The sequence below is a fragment of the Larus michahellis genome, chromosome 20 (genome assembly GCF_964199755.1).
Source record: "Larus michahellis chromosome 20, bLarMic1.1, whole genome shotgun sequence".
Taxonomy (NCBI): domain Eukaryota; kingdom Metazoa; phylum Chordata; class Aves; order Charadriiformes; family Laridae; genus Larus; species Larus michahellis.
The window spans coordinates 6,299,846-6,319,536 of NC_133915.1; the positions used below are offsets into that span (position 1 = coordinate 6,299,846).

The window sequence follows — 19,691 nt, forward strand, 5'->3', positions numbered from 1 at the left end:
CTAGGGCTCAGAGACAGGACACCGAGTACTATAAAAGTGAAGAGAAACCCCAGTCAGGATTTCGCAGGGAAAACAGGCCATTTGTATGCAGTCAGCCAGAGTCCTCCCCTCTGACAGACGGGATGACTCAAGTTTTAGGGCAACAGAAGGATACATCCACTCAAACAGCATCATGAAGCTGGTCTTGGCATTGAAGGCAAAGGCTATTCCCCTCAAGTCTCTCACCAAGCCAACCAAAGTTCTCTGCATCGCAAAAGAAAAGTTATGTTAGAACGCCACAGACACACGGATCTCTCCCTCCCTGGCTCCACCAGCCCAGAGCCGCTTCCCTTCCTCCCATCCCAACGGCAATACAGCCTTTCCATGCTGGCCGCCAATCCCAGGTTAGACAGTTCTTCCTCTGCAGTGCCAGCAGCCCTCTAATTGGAGCCAGTGTGGTGACGGTACCGGGGTATTTCATTCCCAACAGAAGGAAAACTTCAACTGCGAACTATACCTCGACCCCAAGGGATACGAGGCACACCGCTGCTCCCCATATACTGAAAAAAAAGCACCTATTGCTCCACTATCAACTCATCTCGTTCAGAGGGCAGAATGGCTCTCCCTCTGCAGGAGTTACCTGTTCCCTCCTGCCTGTCTGAACTGAAAATGTCAAAGCCCTTAAGGGAAAGAGCAGGGAGACCATGAATAAGAGGGAAGGTCCTGCCCAACTTACTTTTGCCTCTTGTTCGTTGAAAGTATTTGTGCTGAACATCTGTGCCACTGTCTCAAAGGCAGCTGTGAGGGGAAGCATGAACTGCTCATACTGATCCTCATCTTCCCCTGAAAGAAAAGGGAAAAAAAAAGAGACATCAGGAGGAAATAAACTGCACATCCCTGCAGTACTGCCTGTGCTAGACATTCAGACATTGCTCACCCACAGAGCCAGAGAGACCACAGGTTTCCAGGCAGGTGATCCATCACTGACAGTATCTAAATATTAATATGCCAATATCAAAATTTGGCCCCAGCCTTGGTGGTGTGCACCTCTGGACTACCTGTACCCAGCAAGAAGGTATCAAACCCACTCCTGAGCTTCTTTCCCCTCCTTTTTCTTATCCCATTTGGCTTCTCCCATTCCAGCATCCTTTCCTGCAGGAGCTTACAGCTCCCTGAACAGCAGGACCCAGCCTACTGCAGAGCCCAGCATCCACACCACAAAGTCACCGTTTTGCTCTGGTTCCCAGGAAAAGACCCAAGTACCTAAATCCACCATGAGAAGACGCCCAAGTGCAGTGTAGAACGTAGTCCGACATCTCATGTCAGTCAGGTTGGACTGATTGTTAATGCCCAGGAAGGAAAAGTGCTCACTCTGCAAACAGAAGAGAAGACGTGGGTTAAAGATGGGTTAAGAGAGGTTTTGGGCCCCTCACTTCCAAGAAAGACATTGAGATTCTGGAGCAAGTCCAGAGAAGGGCAGTGAAGCTGGTGAGGGGTTTGGAGCACAAGTCTTGTGAGGAGCGGCTGAGGGAGCTGGGGGCGTTCAACCTGGAGGAGGCTGAGGGGAGACCTTCTCGCTCTCTACAACTCCCTGAAAGGAGGGGACAGCCAGGGGGGTCGGTCTCTTCTCCCAAGGAACAGGTGATAGGACAAAACAGCTTCAAGTTGCACCAGGGGACGTTTAGGATGGATATTAGGAACAATTTTTTCACCGAGAGGGTTATCAAGCATTGGAACAGGCTGCCCAGGGCAGTGGTGGAATCGCCATCCCTGGAGGGATTTGAAAGCCGGGCAGACGTGGTGCTGAGGGACGTGGGTCAGTGGTGGTTCAGGCAGTGTTGGGTTGATGGTTGGACTCGATGATCTTAAAGGTCCCTTCCTACCTGGACGATTCTATGATTCTAAAGGGGAATGACAACCTTGAATGGCCTATCAAGGGCTGAGGATTCCTCATTCCCCCGTCTAATTCTCCGCTTGTGCAGGGATGTGCAGCAGCGAGCTGCACGGTTATCATGTAACCGCCTCACATCTGCCAACCATCTCGGAGAACAGGCCACCAGAGGGCAACAGGCACCGCTCCTGCACGCCCCGGAGCAGCCTCCTATCTGCTGGCAAAGATACGAGCTATCATCTTTCATCTTGGAATTCCCCAGGGACCAGAAGAACAAGGAAGTCTTGCTTTGCCTCCAGAGCAGAGAAGCAATCTGCCCCTCTTCCTCATGGGGACCCTTCAGGCATTAAGGCTGCTGAAAACCAGACAGATCCCCAGTTGCTCTGCCCGCATTCTCCACGGAAACAGTAGCCCCAGACAACGCAGTTTGAATGCAGCTTCTGGGGCAAACACAGGAGGTGGGGACTGCCTGCAGAACAGCCCCCAGCTCAAGGAATACAGCGCCTCGTTCAGCCAGTCAATGCAAACCTTCTGGACGTGGTGCCGGGACTCCTATCGCTACAGCATCACAGCATCAAATGACCACATGCTCTCAAAGGCAAGTCAGAAACCTGATACTTCACTGCTGGCTTCTAGTTGCCGATTCCAACATTTTTGATTTCAAGTCGGCATCCCAGATGGGCACAGGGAGTACCATACCAGTAGGGACCAAGGAACAGGACGGCTATCCTGTCCACTGCAAGCGATGGCGCGTCTTCCAAATCAGCGCCTTCAGAATGAAAGCTGGGGCACCGAAATGCTGTTGTATTTTGCATTAAATCGCGCAAACAGCGCTCACTGCTGTCCGCCTGCACGCAGTATCGGCTGTCTCCCGCCTTTCACTCTGGAGATGGCTGTCTTTCAGTGTTGAGTAAAGAGACCCCCACATTAATCCTTCGTGGATGAAAGGTCCCCACATAATTACAGCCCCTCAAAATTGAAGGGCAGGCTTTGAACAAAGATGGATCACATTTTCTAGAGGCTCATCTAGTGTCATCCGGGAGACAGGTACACTTCAAAAGTGTGTCCAGGTGTTAAAATTAAGGGATGATCTCAGCTGCACAAAAGGCAGATGGAGCAGTTTGCTGCGAGACGAAAGGCAGAAGGTGAAAGGACTTACCGTGTGATTGTTCAGCATGAACTGTACGGCGCTCAGTTTCACCAGCTTTCTAACACTACTGTACGTAAAGGGGGTGTTAAGGAAGCAGTAGAGTCAGCAGAAAGACTTCTTGCAATGCTTGCAAAGCACTTTCCAGGGCAAAACTGGAAGGGGACTTACGTCTACATTATTCAATATGTTCTAGCTTCTCTTCCAGTTGTTTCGAGAGCAACCAAATTGCAGACATCTCTATTACTATAGAGACCTGCAGTGACTATTTTTATTTACTTTGTCAGGAAGAACAAATAGAAGACCATAAGACAGACTGTGACTGTAAACAAATTAACCATGGAAGGTAAGCTACAAAGGAATTATGATCCAAAATTATCCCCCCCTCCAATATTATAGCCATCTACTGCAATTCAACAGCTAGATAAGACGTTGGCCAAGCACTCGCACTCTGCTCTTCTCACTACCCCAAAGACAAAGCGGTTCAGCAGGAATCTGTTACAGGCAGAGTGCTCCTGTTCCAGCCGAGCATCTGGGTCACTCTTCCCCCATCCTGAGGTTTAAGTGTCCTGCGTTCCCACCAGCTCTTCTGCAAAGGATATCCAATGGAGAGGTCATTGAGCAGCTGCAGCGTCTTGGAGGTGATAGGCTCGCATCGACCCCAGTACTTCAAGTTGGTGATGCTAGGGAAGAGGACAACAAGGGTGGATCAGAGGGGTTTGCTCGGCTTCCCCTTTGCTGTGCGGCGGATTCTTACAGTTCATAAGTCACCCAACATTATCAGCTCCACCCTCCACCGAAACCACAGACATCACAAGCCACAAAATATTGGTATAAAATTACTGTACTTACATTTGGTTGACTAGAAAATTATCCTTCAGATAATCTTCACTACTTGGGTCCCAAGCTACACTGGCCCATACCCAGGCCCTTGGAATTCTGTGGCACTCCAGGGCTGGTTTCTGCAGCAAGGGTAAGAGAATTCTGCGGCAGTGACTACATGCAGACGTATGCAATTCTGCACCTGCACCATCCACTGTCAGCTGCAGAATTCTAGTAGCCCTTGCTTCTTCCAGGAGAGCCATTTCACCCCTTGGGGATGATGCGCAGCTGGGGCGTGTGAGGGTAGGCAAAGCCCCGTACAGGTAAAGATGGGGGCGATGCTAAAGAAGGCGAGGGGGAGCTAGCGGCTGCACGTCGCCAGGCGCACGGCACTGGGCGTCAGCATCGGAGCTACTGAATTGGTTCAAAATGCCAACGGAGGCTGCCAAAGACATGACAAAAAGCCAGTCGACAGTTTTGGTCCAGAGGAGAGCTGCCAAGGAACAGGCCGAATAGGGTGCCTACCAGAGTGGAAGAATTTTAAGAAAAGCATTTGTGCTACTCTGGTACTGAACAGCACGATTTGCAGAGAAAACCTTTGAAGGAGCAGTTGCCCTCCCCATAGAGCTTTCGTGGCTGGTGATTGCCAATAGTCAAGTGACAGAGCACGAGTGCTTGAGGCTGTCCCCTCTCTGACTCTGGTTTTACTAAGCAGGCACTGGGAAGAGAATCCATTATCTTGGTGCACGGCTTATTTTTGTGGCTCCACGGTGGATAAATCAATCCTGGATATTGTGCGTGAGTTAAGCCCTGATAAAAGCCTGTAATTCTCTCAAGTAGCCAGATGTTACTAGTTTTAGACTGAACAACACTCCCTCATATTGCAGTTCTGCTGGTTACACCTTCAAATAAACCCTGGAATCTCTGATGCCTGCGAGCAGGAACACTTACATTTTTCCTATGAAGACGCTCAGGACCATAGTCTCATCATTCAACCCCAGGACTTCTGAGAGACGGCGGTACAGCTGGAGGGCAAAAAAAAAAAAATAGCACCAATTTAAAAGCTGTCAACAAAACAAGTAATGATCACGGATTATTTGTTTTTCACTTGTTCTCCCTTCGTGGCACACGTGCCTGGGAGGGTGTATGCTCTGGGCATTCCCAGCTCAGTCGAACAATGCACAGAGATGCTTGGGATCTGATCCAGATCAATACTTGCCCTAATCACTACTACCTCTTTTCTATTGCTAGTCATAACCAGACAGAAGCTGGGCACTTGCTTTTCCTAGGGAAAGGGGACATAACAACTGTGCTCCTACACACAGTATCTTAGTGAATTGTCTGGAACTCTAAGCCCCTCGTCACGTCACTGCTCCGAAGTCTCCAGGGTAGGTAAGGAAGGCCATAGGTTACTGGAAAGACGGAGAACCAAATTCTGGAGTAATCATGTTCCCATTCTTTATGTTTATTCATTTAAAAAAGGTATTTTGCATCTCTAAAGATGCACCAAGGCATTCGAAGTCCACTACGTCTACAATTGCCTTGTGATGAAGAGAATGGATGTCTAGCTTCACTTCAGAGCCGAGGAAGCAAGGCTCAGATGCTGAGCTCAGGCTCCTCATGGGTGTACGAGGTGGTGCACCTCACACTTTCACAGGTCTGTAGGCTTAAGGGACTCCTTTGAAGTCACAACAGAAACCTGGCAGGTAACAAAACTGAATCCAGGTCTCAAGCTCTAAGCTGTGATAGTCACTGGCTCCTTCCTGATGCATACAGAACGCAGTATTTCAAAAATGTATTTCAAAAAGCTCAAGGTTTGCAATGTTAGCACTGGACACGTATCTAGAAAACGCAGCAGACTGGTCTGTTGAATATTTTCATCTGTAAGGAAGAGAAAACAAGTTATGCCACTTGCTTTTATTTAAAAAAGGAAGCTATTACTGGACTTTGTATCATCAAAGAGGCATAGCCAAGGGGACTGATTACCTTGGAAGACTTCTGCACCTGATCTCCAATATAGATCTTCCGGAACTGCTCAAAGAAGCTCAGCATGGCGAGCTCCAGCTTCTCATTCCCAGCCTGCGCCAGACGAGAGTCCGTCAGGTTCATCAGCTGCAGCACTCTGCAGAGAGGTGGGAAAAAACACACCTTGCTGATGGACACCGGCAGAAATGAGGGATTTTGGGCATGTGGTCTTGTTTCCAGGCTGCGTGCAACAGGATTTTTTTTTGACTTTTTGTGGGGCATTGCTATTTTGGGTCAAGAACTGACAAAACTGATAACAAAACACTGACTAAAGCACACTCCTCTGCTGTGCAAGGCCATTATAAGGTTTCTATATCCCTTTTAACAGGGATTCAAGACCTTGGTTTTAATTTGCTGCAGAAGTGAGTTTCGGGTGCTTTCGCACACTTACCCAGCGACTGGTCCATCATGTTCTCAAACCCACCTGCGAAACCACTACCTGCTCCCCTCACAAGAGCCAGACTCTAAACGACATTCCCACTTCAGTTTGGCTTTTGCTGTGAGCCCTGCGGAAACAATGCTGTGACCGGTGCACGGGCTCAAGGAGCAGACCTTGCCGGCAAGGAAGGGCTGGAGGGATTCTACAGATTTTAGGGTAACACACATGCAGCAGAACAGGGGGGCAAAAGCAACGATATTTTTTATGGCAAGTGTCACAAAACACAGAGTGGGAAAGAAGATAAAACATAAATAGAGTTCTATGAACGTCTACCATATATGCTGTCGCTAAAGGTAGCTGAAATACATATGGGGTCTCATGATTTCCTCTTCAGTAACTCATCAGCTACACGGGAAGCCAGTGCTCGATGTTATTTACTGGCTCACCAACAGGCCAGCTTCCACTCGCTCACACCATAGCTCCGCTACTACGCCAGCTTCAAGCAGAGCAATTAGGCTCTGGACCACAAAGTGTTCAGCGTGACTCAAGGTCATTCATGAGTATAAGCGACATGTTCTCACATCCATCAAATAAAGCTTGCGCTGGAGAGGATTTATAATCCTGAAAATCCAGTGCGTGTTGTAAGTATAAAGACAGTATGACGTTTTAATAGTTGTAGAACTACTACAATGTTCACAGTGTATTTATGGACAAAACCCACTTGGGCTTATTAATTAGGAAAAAAGACTTTTCCCCCCACCCCAGCAAAGAGCCATCATGCATTTAGCTCTACTCCAATGCGTGCATTTAAGCCCAGTATAATTCCCCTCTTACATGCTCTTCCCCTCTCATTCTTGTTCTTATAACCCAAGATTTCCCAATTTAGCCAAGCCCCAGCAGAAGTTTGCTGACTGGCTCTAGCCAGTGCCGCCAATCTCTTCTTTCAGGATGGCCAATTCCACGCTATTCTTTTCAGTGAAAAGAGGGGAAGAACATGATGGCAGCTTCACAATAGCAATTATTTTGTTGACTTCAAGAGTGGTGCAGCTAGAAAACAGTCAGCATCCCTACCGACAAACCAACTCGCCATCCATCGCATCCTGCTCATCCGTGCTGGCGAACGAGACCCTACCACCAATCACTGCCCCGATAATATAGACGAGCCACGTCAGGCGCCCTGAAACCAACAGAGGACATCAGAACCGAGCGCGTCACACATTACACGGAGGAAGCTGAGGAAATCTGCATTATGTTTTGACAAAGACAGGATTCACAAGGAGTATCTTTTTGCTTTAGTGCCCATCTATACCAAAATTACTCAATTTTCCACTCGGTGGAGACCAGGCACGACTTTACTAGTAAAGAAACAAGAATGCCAGGTCTGCCTGGAAGATTTTCATTATTTAAAGCTGTTCCACTGCAAAAAGCCACTTTGTTGCAAAACTGTATTCTACATATTTAAACACATGCAGATGCCAGCAGGCAGCATTTATTCTTTCAAAGTACACGTGGCTGATGGAGAAGTCAACATCATATGGAGTTTTGCCCACTCAGCAAAAAAAAAAAAAAAAGTGTACTGTGTTAGATCAGACAATACTGTTTCAGAAGGAAGAGGAACAGCTTCCAAACTTGTGCTGATGTGCCCAATTCCTCCACAAAAGCCAGCGAAGTTATTAGAAAGGGGCCATAACCCACCTGAACCTCCAAAGGAACTGCTTTCTTTATGGCCAGTGTTAAGCAATTCCTAACCCAACCAGCTGTGCAAGTGCAAAACCTCCATGCTGAACCCACCCAGTGCTGCAGACAGACACCAGTGGCACCACCTGAAAACCCCACTCCCAGTTACTCATTACCAACCACCAGCTGAAGGTTTCTGCCACATCGCCAGCAGGGAGGTTCAAATGAGCGCTCCGTATCTGCCTCAGACAAAAGAGGGATGGGGAAGGCAGTGCTGGACACCTGTGGATGGGGGAACACCCTCATAACTTGTCTCTGAAAGACTGGGCAAGGAGATGCACTAAGTTTTCCCCAAAAAAGGAATGGAGTCAGTTGTAGGTCAGCGGTATCTTCAGCCAGCACTACCGTGTGCGTTGGGAGTGCCTGTCCACAGCCAAAAATATTCTACAACATATGGGCACCTCCCCAAGGGAACGTTTCTGAGATTTGCCTCCCCATTTACGGAATTCACCAGCAATGCAGGCTTCTGAAAGGGTACTTTTGAGAACGGGCAACCTACTGCAAGCTTGTTCTCCAAACACGCTCACCTTCCTGTACCGCAACGTCCATGGGGCTGGCGGTGGCACTCTGCAGCAGCTCCTGGTAGGACTGGGCTGACTGGTCAAAGAGCTGCACCAGCAGAGCACAGGTCTTCTCATACTCGCACCGGCCGATGGTGGATAGCTGGTCTAGCTGCTGTTGCACCAGGCCAGTATCATCCAGTGGATCCTCCAAACCATCCCTAAGCAGCAAGAACATGGATTAGGAAAGGACTTAAAATGCAGAGATGGCCTAACACGTATCATAAGTTTATTTCTATTATGCTTCCCCAGGCATACAACAATTCCAGTGGATAAAGTCTCTGCCTCTCATATTTGTCAGGATGGAGAGCTACACAGACCGACCCAATCATCTGATCGTTACTGCGGCCGTAAATCAGAAGAACAGGAGTGGTTCAGGTGGAAAGGCTGTCAGGACCGGGGATGAGTAAGCTCTTCTTACGTCTTTAACATTTATCCAGGTCTTTGAACACAATGTGCGGTGCCAAGAACAAGGTCTCTGTCTGGTTGTCTTTGTATAACAAACCTTTCAGTCCTTTTCAATGCTTTAAAAGTTACCTTTTCTCCTAAAGACACTAACCTCAACACTAAGTTTATTGCGAACTCCAGAATTAGCTAAACCTGCTGCTCCTCCCTTGCATTGCTAGATACCTAAGAAGGGATAAACTGATCAGTCTTCCTGAAGAGAGGCATTATTCCTCTATATTTGACCATTTGTTTTCATCAAATACAAACACACATAAGGTGGAACTCATCCCACGCAAATCCAGGCACTCCGAAAGAGTCCTGTAGGCTGCCCCTACACTCAAAGGAAGAAAAAGAAAAAATACTTTTAGGTATAATTTGTGCCATCCTACAGCAGAGATCCAAAAATTAAGTGAATCGCACTGTGCATACTTATTTATCTCTGCTACGATGGCAGTTCAGAGTGAAAGGGGATGCTGCAGGTGGATGGTGCTAGGTAAGATGAATTCTACCCGTAACATGTCAGAGAACACTCAGATCAATCTCAGACATCTGGGATTGAGAAAGGTCTTAAAAAAAAAAAAACAACAAACACCTCATCTTAAAAAAAACCACCTATAGATCTCTTTTTTATAAGCGAGAGAAAATGTGATTTACGTAAACCTCCCCTAGAAATCCTTTGGTGACTCACCAAACCTCCTGCAGTCATGGCCATTTTAAAAAGAAAACTCGGCAGACGCACGCGGTGGAGCCTTCTGCGGTAGGCTCCGGTGCCGATGAGCAGAAGCTCTGCCGTTTCTCTGCTTTTCTCACCTCAGTATGATGTGCACAGACTCCAGCCTGGATGTGATGTAAGCTTTTGTGACTTCTGGCGTGTAGGTTTCGAGCATGTGAGGCTCCGTGGCTTTCACGTAGGGCACCGACGCAGCCAGCCGCTGCCACAAGCTCAGGAGATAGTGAACGCTGTTTGGTGCAAACTCCCAGTGCTACCAGGAGCCGAGAGAGACAGAAGAGGAAAGAAAACCAGCCTCGATTATTTTACCCGTATTATTTTGACTCACGCAGCCCTAGATATGGCAACATATAAAGGCTTTAATGATCCGGTTGCCAATTTTAACAATGAATTTCAGTTCACACCTGAATTCAGTGGGCACTATCAGCAGTCAGTAAAGACTGAAAGATAATCTCAAGCTCATTTTTTTAAATTGTGTGTATATATATATATTTTATATTCTATATGTATATATACACACACATGCCACATGTACTTGTATTTATATTTTTTATATTATTGGCTGTGTAACTGAGCCAAAGCCTTTGCTCCCAAACTACTACCAAGCTCATACTGTAGCGTGCTGCAGACAGCTTCCCAAACGGAATGTACAGTTTAAAGCTGTTTTCCAGATAAAATTAAAAATTTAACAAACAAAGGCATTATGTACGCTATACAATTTTTTTTTAACCATGTTCTGTGCAAGGGTGTAGTTACAAGCTGTATACCAGTGAAAAACTCGGTGGGAACACGGCATGATATTCACATTACTAGCAATCCCTGCAAATGCATTTTAATAGTGAAGTGATACATAATCCTAAAAATAAGCCTTATTTAACAAGGTTGGGTTTTTTTTCTTTTTTCCTTCCCCCACCTCCCCCCCGGCTAGGACATGGAAAGACTCTGGAGGCATAGCAACCCTGCCTTCCCCCACATACTGCTCCTGTTCCATTCAGTAGGAATTCACAGAATAAGCAATGCTACACCGCAGGATTCTGCCACAGAGTCCGCAGGGTTTTTTTGGTAAAAATAACGTACAGCAAATTAAGGGGCAAAGAACAGACAAGAGGGTTATAATTTTGTTTCAAGAGGAGACGAGGGGCATGAACACCCATGGAGGGTAAGTAAAACCATTCCGTACCTGCAGGCTGGTCACGGTGAAGTTGGCGATGAGTCGGATGACCTCAGGGTAGTTCTCCACCTTCACCAGCTCTCCCAGCTGGTAATTGCTTTTCAACCGGGCCAGCAACCGGCAGAACTCGTGGTAGTTGTTTGGGTCTGACAGACTCTGAGAGGAGAAAAAGAGAAGAACTGAGAAACAGCACTACTTCGCAACACATGGCAGCCAGCTACAAGAGGCGCAGACTGATGGTGGAACGGCAGGAAAAGGAAAAGAGCAGCAAGATGTTGCCCCCTTCTCCCCAGTGCCACAAGTGGGACATGTACGTTAGAAAGCATTTTTGGTGAGAAATTTGACGCAGAGGAAGCAGAGACACAATTCCACCGACTGCGTCTGAAATACCTGTGGGTTTTCCAGTATTCGTTTAACTCCATCAACGAGATGAGATAAAAACTTTGCTCTTTCCGCATTGTTGAAGAGGGATCTGCGTACAGAGGCTATCTGCACTAAGCAGGATAAAACCTAAAAGGGGCAAAGAGAATAAACAGAACGGGAGGGATTAGAACAATAAAATGGACAGCACGTTTCCTTTTCATGACGCAACAGATCATTTGAGCCTGATGCTCCTTTGCACGCTACACAACAGCTCCTTCACTTCAAAAGAGGATTTGAAACTACAGCCATCATCACTGCAATTCTATGTCTATGGAAAAGCGTAGAAGCAAATTACAGCAGGGACAAAAACCAAAGGAACAACATCTCCACGCGGACAGTCAAAGGGGTGTTCCAAACTCTGCTCCCAAAGACGTTGGGACTCTTTCAGGTGGAGAACACAGATTGCATACGACTGGAAATACACCCGGAGTGGCGGGGAAAGCTGGTAAACTTAACACAGGCTTGGAAAAGCATCGCAGAAGACTGGCAAGGAAAAAAATAAAATTAAATCGTTCTTAACGCAGACCTCTGAAATTTAAATGGAGAGTAAACTGCCAAGGTGCAGCTTAGTAAGAGGCTGGTGTACAGGTTTTGAAGAGCAGCGGCAGTCAGGTGTGAGCAGCACCCTGCAGTCCTTATCCGGAGACAAAGCCCCAGCCCTCTGACCAGCCTAAGGACTACCTCGCTGAGCCTCTCATTCTTGCTGGCTCTTACATTTACTGATCAAAGAGGCAGGACAATTAAAGGCGTAATTGCTTCAGATTTCTATTCAGTAACAAAAAAAAAAAAAAAAAAAAAAAAAGCAGCACTTCACACTTAAAATCTCTCATGAATATTTGAGGCTCTAAATTCAGAATTAGCAAGTAACCCTTCAACATAATGAACAGCGCTGAGAGTCTCAGCGGAAAAAAATACTTCTGAAGGACCCTTCCCTCCCTAGCCAGAGGGCATGTTTTCATTGTAGCATTAATTATGAAAAATATTTATCCGATAGATAAATGCCTGGCGGGCAACTTTTTTCAAGAAGAAATAATCCAACTTTTAGTTCAGTTGTGCTATCAGCCATTTCATCCAACTGGGACTCGGCCTAGTTTTAAAGCGTGGAAGGAGAAATTACATTCCTCAGTCGCGCTCCCAGACTCGCTACCTGCTCGCATCATGGTTCTAGGATCAACTGAGCAGCACAATGGAAGTAACAGGAGCTACATCCCTCAAAACGGGCTTGCTGGCAGGGCAAGACTCTAAGCTAGACAAGGACGAAGAAGTAGGCTGGACTTCCAGCGAACAAGCTGCTCTTAGGTCAAACCCAAAACCCGCAGATGCTTCAAAACTCTGGGCAGCAGCCCCAGAGCAGCCTCCCCTCCGTCGCTCCAGCACAAGGCAGCGCCATCGCAGTGAGGGTATCTGTCGGAAGTCAGCCTACGGCATTTTGACCAACAGTAATTCTCCCAGATGAATCCTACACAAAGACTTTTCTGGTAGCAGAGTCTGTAAGGAAAATAAACGCTAAACTTACCAGAGGAGAAAACGAAGGAGGGATGGAATGATAAAGATCAAAAAACAACTGAAGGGTCGAAGAATCCAAAAATGCTGAAACAGAACAGAGCGTTTTACTGAGAACACCTCCATTTACTGCTTTCCATAGGTCTAATGCTTATCTTATCACCAATGGCATGCGGACTTGTCACATGAAGTACCACACGATGGGAAAATTTCCAAAGGTTTTTACATTTTTACACAATTGCCTTTCCCAGAAATAAAGTAAACCCAGTGGTACTTGGTACTATGACAAAATTACAGGAAAATATTTTAAGAACACAATCTGTGAAACCGCCTGCAAAATGACTGGTGAGAACAGCAAGGACGTTGAGGACAGGTGCCGAGTTATTTGTTACTTATATTTCTTTGAAAAAAATTTACTGTTCCTTCAATTGGCAGGTGTAAGACTGAAAGGGCAGAGGAGCATTTTTATAGCTCACGATAACCAACCCAAGTGCAGTTCACATTTGTAACCACACTAAGGAAAGGTTGGAATTTACATCTGGCATTGTATGCAAAAGTTTATTCGTTAAACACAGAGGGCTTTTGCAAGTCACCCGCGCTGTCAAGCTGGCGTGCTGTAGATTAGCCCTCTTCCTCCAGCAAGATTACCTGATCTCCAACTGGTTGGGATCTGCACAGTGCAAAGATCATCTGAGGACTCGTCTGTTGATGTGCCAATGAAATCAAAGTTCAGGCAATTATGCGTGAGCTTAAGGAGCTGCATGAGCAGACCGTGCTGGCTTTCATCGTTTAGATTCAGGTTCTTCCCAGAAGCCTACGAAATACAGCGGATTAAAAAAAGTAAGAAGAAAAAAAAATAAAAATAAAAATCGAGGTGACAGCTGAATTTGAGGCAGTAATTCTACTTTAAACAGCATGTCACAATCATAAGGATCACATGCCACAAGCACCAACCCCAGCTATCATGCACTTTTACAGACAGCATGTGTATTTACATGCTTAGTCTTTACACAAGAGGGATAAATAGACAGTGCTTTCTTTTTCACTCGGCTTGTACTGCACAGGAGAAAAGCAGCCGGGCTTGCCAGCTTGCAATTATACTGTGAGATTCCGGAGATAAGGAAGTTCTTATTAAGGTTAAACACAAGAATACATTTTCTGCCTGACAAGCACTTAGCAGCAGGGAATCTTGTTGCTCCACCTAACCCTCATATGGAAATGAGCGCATTCACTTTTGTTGCACAGATGATCTGTCTAAACCCTGCTCCAGTTACAACGCTCTGCTACCGGCAGGGAAAACATGGATACTCTCAAGTAACACAAAGAACTCGATGGCCACAAAATGCCAGGTCATTTCACCGCGGTTTAGATGTCGCACTCAGGTCTGTGCTCCAGGGACAAAAATCCTTTGTATTATCGCTCTGTACTTAAAACAAAACTAACTTCTTCCAGCTTAAGTCTATTGCAAATAACACATTGCACTGTGCCAAGGCCAGCGTTTGCAGGAATGTCTTCCTTACTCTCTCCCCTGTATCACAAAGGCACATTCTTCTGGGGCTGCCTAAACGCCCCGTTTTATGGACACGGATACAGACGTGAGCATCAGTTTCTCTCAGCCCAAATCCTCCCCACTCGAAAGCATCACCTTGGAAACTTCTGCTTTATACACAGAACCTTGAGACAGCTACTATTAGACATTTAAAAAAAAAAAAAAAAGACATAGCTTGGGTAGTAGGTGTTTAATCACAGGAAAACAAGGATGTTGCATGAGACAACAGAAAACAACAGCCTGTCTTAAACCACAGCATCTCAAGAAACAAAAGCAAGATGATTAAGAGTTAGGGTGGAAAAGTGGAGGCTTCCTCCTGAGACAGAGACTAGGAAGACATGGTTTAAGTCCCCCTGGTCATGCAGCAACAGTAGTGTGGGCAAGAGCTCAGCCAGAGCTACATGTAGAGGACACACAGTAACAGCGCAGCCCTGGGGACACCAGGTTAAGCAGCTCTGGTTTATGCCTCCTGGCCGAGTACCAGCACTGGCTGAATCTTCCCATAGAATCACAGAATGGTTTGGGTTGGAAGGGACCTTGAAGACCACGCAGTGCCACCCCCTGCCCTGGGCAGGGACACCTCCCACCAGCCCAGGTTGCTCCAAGCCCCGGCCAACCTGCCCTTGAACCCCTCCAGGGATGGGGCAGCCACAGCTTCTCTGGGCAACCTGGGCCAGGGGCTCACCCCCCTCACAGCAAACAGTTCCTTCCCCAGATCTCATCTCAATCTCCCCTCTGTCAGTGTAAAACCCTTCCCCCTCGTCCCATGGCTCCCCTCCCTGCTCCAGAGTCCCTCCCCAGCTTTCCTGGAGCCCCTTTAGGGACTGGAAGGGGCTCCAAGGTCTCCCCGGAGCCTTCTCTTCTCCAGGCTGAACCCCCCCAGCTCTCTCAGCCTGTCCCCACAGCAGAGGGGCTCCAGCCCTCCCAGCATCTCTGTGGCCTCCTCTGGCCCCGCTCCAACAAGTCTGGGCAGTGATAAGGACCCTGTCCTGCCTGCACCTCCCCAGGAGCTTCTTTTTCACAAAACCAGAGGAATCCTTCTATTTCTGAGACCTCTAATTGACCATCAAATGCACCTAAAATAAGCCAATGCATTCAAAAGTTACCAGAGCTGTTATGGTTCAGGAGGAGGGATGCCTGGGAAAGGATGACTAGAATAATTGTACAAGCCTTGCTTCCTTTAGAAATCAGGAGGAGAAAAAAAAAAGATCAGATTACACCCACGTACCCACCTTTATTACTGACAGAACCAGAGCTGCTCATTTTGAAATATCTTTAAAATAAAATTTCCTTTTCACTCTTTGTGCTATTTGTCAACTTTGACACTTCACTCAGCTGGAAGGATAACAGTTGAACTAATGAAATCTGTGCTACTGCTGCTCAGTTTATTGGGGCAGACTTTCTCATAAAGGGCTACTCTTCAAGGCACCGTTAGAACTCCACATTAGTCCTTTAGAAAAGAAACCTGATGCAGAATCAAGAATTTTCTTCAGATAATCTACTTGCTTACAAAATATACACGTGCTACTTCAGCTGGAAGAAAAACTGCTTTTTTGGGGGTAAAAACCAACCCTACTACCACAGCACTGCTGCCTTGTCTCCCAAAATAAGTATTTTAAAACAAGTTAACTCAAGTGTGATGATTAGCACAAAATAAAAACCTGGAGAAGACAAGACAGTCTAATATTTATCATGTGTTAAAGTATGAAGGACAGTCTTTAGTCTCAATCTACCAAACGTATCTTCACTAGCATTTTTTTCTCTTATCATATGGGTTTTAAACGGAGGTTAAAAGAGAGACAAGGGCTTAGTTTACAGGAAACCTCTCTCCCAGTGCTGTAAATCAAAGATATTTAAAATATAAAACAAACATCTTGTCTCTTTCCTGATGCTTTAAGACAGGATAGTTTAACCCAGGCCTCGTGGTGCAGGCACAGATGTTGAATCAAAATTGTTGATAAGAATTACATTTCTGTATTTGTGTCATTTTTTTTTTTCCTTAATACAAACCTAACTCGAAGCTTTCCTGAAAACCAAGTCCAGAACATAGCTCTGAGAACAAGAGCGCTTGTTCCAGGACAGTTACATCAGAGGGAGCTTCAGCCCAAAGTCTGTCACCCCCACATACAGCCCCAAGAGAGAAAACAAGCGAGGGTTTCCTTACCTGTTTCAGTAAATTGCATGACAGCGTGAAAATATCAAATAAGGATGAATCTCGGAAGGAAGAGGCTATTTTCCTGTGCTTGGTCAGTGGATGAGTAGTATCCGCCTGAGCAGAGAGAAAACCAGCGCTTAGAAGTGACGGGCAGAGGCGGAACAAGAGCAGCAGAAGCCACGGGGACCCTGTTAAGCACTGGGACATCAAGGTTTCCCTCCCTAGAGAAACGTTACCCCAGGGGGATGCGCTGCTACTGCAGAGCAGTGGGTCTTCCACGGCTAAAATCATATTTCTGGCTGATGAAAAGGACTTTCCACCTACAATACTTACACTGCAGTTTCACTCTACCCCTGCCAGAAAGCAGGGTTTACTCTCAAGTTGCTTTCAATCTCTTCCAAAGCAGGATCAGCCGTGTTTTTGACAGCACTTAAGTCATTTTAGAAACTTGAATGCTGCTTTCTGAAGTGCTCTGAACTCCTAAGGAGTTAAATCCTACCTGAAGCCGCTGGGCAGACACATGGACAACTACTAGCAATTATAATTCCCTCCTGAACCTGCACAGATGAGAAGAAAACTAGAAGGAGAGTTAACCAGTGACAGCCAGTTTGAACTTTGCCGTATCTATTACAAACTCCAGTTCTGGACCTCTCCCCATATCAGAATAAAAAGCTGACATATGATCCAAGAGGCAAATACACATATATCGCTTTCTAGTGGATAACAAAGTCTCCAATTGATTCAACCAGTGCATTCTAGCATGGGCGAGGTGAGCAGCAGCGCGGGTTACGTCACTTTGTAGAGGACTTTCTAGGAAAGGGAGAAAAGTGAAGTGATACTTCACATCTTTGCCACGTATTTGCACACAGACCGGCAAAATTCCGCTTGCCCAGGATAAGTTATTTGATGGGCAGCTGGTTATCACAGTGCATCCAAGATCGAGCCTTGTTGTAGTCCCGTGGCAGAGGCACACAACTTAAATCTTCGATTCCTTGATGCTTTTGTCACTGTACCTCTCTTATCCTTCAATCTGCACACATCTCAGCCAGTATTGCAGGAACCAGTACAGCTCTAACCGCGGCAGGCCTCACTTTAGCATATTAACCTTCACAACGACCCCACGGAGGATGCAAACAATTTTATCTCTTATATTATAGTTGAAAAAAAGACGCCCAGCATCACCCAGTAGCTGGCAGCAGATCAGAACTGGACCTAAATTTGTCAGGCGCTCTAACGACTGAATTATCGTTCCTCAGCTCACGCTATCAGATTTCAGGGTCTTTAAGAAAGTGAGCATTATTTACTCCCTCCATGGTTATTACAAATCTTATCTATTTCTGGGCTTGTGGCAAATGAGCATTTCCTTTTCCTTCATTTCAATCAGTGAACTCCTACAATAGAGCGGACGCTCGGTACCTCCGGGCACATCTGTGCAGTACTTACAGGACAAAAAGTGATACTTCAAAACAGTTACCAGCACTCTATTTTATTCATATTTGGAACAAAAGCTTTAGTAAACAGAGCTCTAGAAAATTCAGCTCCCATGCAATGCAGTTGGAAGTTTAAATAGTTATCAAAAAAAGCCTGAAGAGAAGCCCCAGAAGGGGTTTTGGGTGATTTTTCGCTATGTCCACCACATGAGCCCACTCTGATGAGCGGGTATGTCGCCAGATTTATTATTTTGCAAGTAATGGCAGTTTTAGACTTTCCAAGATGAGTCATTGAATCCAGCCCTGTCCTAAACACGCACAAAGCGTGTTTAGGAACGAGTAGTAAACTATGGCAGATTTAATACCCAAGATAATCAGGAAGAGATTCTTTTGATTAAAGTGTTTAACTTTGTTGCTTATTTTAGTATGAACCTGTAGAGACTCTGGAACTGGGATGGGTGACGGTGTCTGTGCTGACCATTCTCCCGCCAGCAGAAGCTGTAGCCCTGCACAGAGATGCCGACAGACACATACTAATTTCTAGAGAAAAACAGACTTGTTTTCATCCTCGATGCAAGGAAGTGAAGGACTGGGCCCTCTGCGGAGACGCGGAGTGAGGATTGTACAAAAGTCCGGGCAAGGAAATGGTAACCGTAACAAGACACGGCTTAAGATTCAGAAGGAGAGCTGTGGGTTAGGATTTAGTCATCAGGCCAGGCTTGAAGAATGAAAGTGAATTTGGGGTCTGAAATGGATGCAGAAGCCATTCAGATGTGCTGAACTTCTTCAAGTCCAGCAGAAGAAATTGGTGCTCTGCTCTGGCCTGGACAAAGCCTTCTCCTCCATTTCCAGTTCTGAAAACAACTAGTGATCATCCTTCAAGGATCTCTTGGGTCCAATGCCCGGATTAGTCAACATACCAGCAAAAATGAAAGGTTAGTTTCCTTAGTAAGGTATTAAAAATCAAAAAAACTTAAGTTACAGCTGGTCCTCAACAAAATTAGAGACATTTATACACATGGCAACCCTCACACTGTCTTAGGACAGTGGTAGCCATCAAGGGTGCTACAGCAAAGTCTGCCTGACTGATTAGGAAAGGGATGTAAATTTGGATAGCACCAAGTAAAGCTGCTTGTTCCAGCTCTTTCAACACAAATACCGAGCAGCAGCATAACGATAGAGGGCTCTAGAACCCACCACCTAACCTGGAAAGACTTCTGCATCAACACCTTGCTGCGGCTGGCACGACTGGGTGCCACATCAGAGCACCGCAGACTCAGCGCGCCCAGTATTTCTTCTGCCAGGAAGGGGGATCGGCACTCAGCCCCGACACACCAGCAGAATTTGAGAACTACCTGCTGGGAACGCTACGAAGTTTAGTACTGAATGAAAAGGACCCTTTAAAAATCTGTGCAATTTGAGAAACCCTCTTTGTTTTCGTCTCCCCGGTCAATACGGAGGAGGGCATGCTCCATTCACTTCTTGGCACAAGAGCTGAAATAATGCACGGGGACGGACACCAGAAGGTGCCAGGGATGTCCTCACACCCGGGGCTTTGTCCTCACTAGATCGGCTTGGCTAGGCGCTCTTTCCTTTTTCACCTCAGAAGATTACATCAAAATATGAGAGAAGATGGAAAATGCCAGTGAAACAAAACAACTCCTCAGGACAGGAGGTTTCAGCATCTTACCACAAAACTACATGACTGCGTAAAAATAACCAAAAAAAAAAAAAGAAAAACCA

The 19,691-nt window shown here is 46.2% G+C and overlaps 1 protein-coding gene across 2 annotated transcripts in view; it reads right to left on the reverse strand.

Moving 5' to 3' along the window:
* Positions 1 to 19,691, reverse strand: part of XPO7 (exportin 7) — a 50,130-nt gene that overhangs the window by 7,686 nt on the left and 22,753 nt on the right. For both annotated transcript variants that reach the window (XM_074563886.1, XM_074563885.1), the window contains exons 6-20: positions 16,528 to 16,632; positions 13,463 to 13,628; positions 12,828 to 12,901; positions 11,279 to 11,398; positions 10,898 to 11,044; positions 9,798 to 9,970; positions 8,508 to 8,701; positions 7,315 to 7,420; positions 5,826 to 5,961; positions 4,791 to 4,864; positions 3,620 to 3,700; positions 3,030 to 3,093; positions 1,243 to 1,351; positions 716 to 822; positions 155 to 243 (exon numbers count right to left, since the gene is read on the reverse strand). In XM_074563886.1, the coding sequence (XP_074419987.1) occupies positions 155 to 243; positions 716 to 822; positions 1,243 to 1,351; positions 3,030 to 3,093; positions 3,620 to 3,700; positions 4,791 to 4,864; positions 5,826 to 5,961; positions 7,315 to 7,420; positions 8,508 to 8,701; positions 9,798 to 9,970; positions 10,898 to 11,044; positions 11,279 to 11,398; positions 12,828 to 12,901; positions 13,463 to 13,628; positions 16,528 to 16,632 (1,745 nt within the window). The remainder of the gene's footprint in view (positions 1 to 154; positions 244 to 715; positions 823 to 1,242; positions 1,352 to 3,029; positions 3,094 to 3,619; positions 3,701 to 4,790; positions 4,865 to 5,825; positions 5,962 to 7,314; positions 7,421 to 8,507; positions 8,702 to 9,797; positions 9,971 to 10,897; positions 11,045 to 11,278; positions 11,399 to 12,827; positions 12,902 to 13,462; positions 13,629 to 16,527; positions 16,633 to 19,691) is intronic.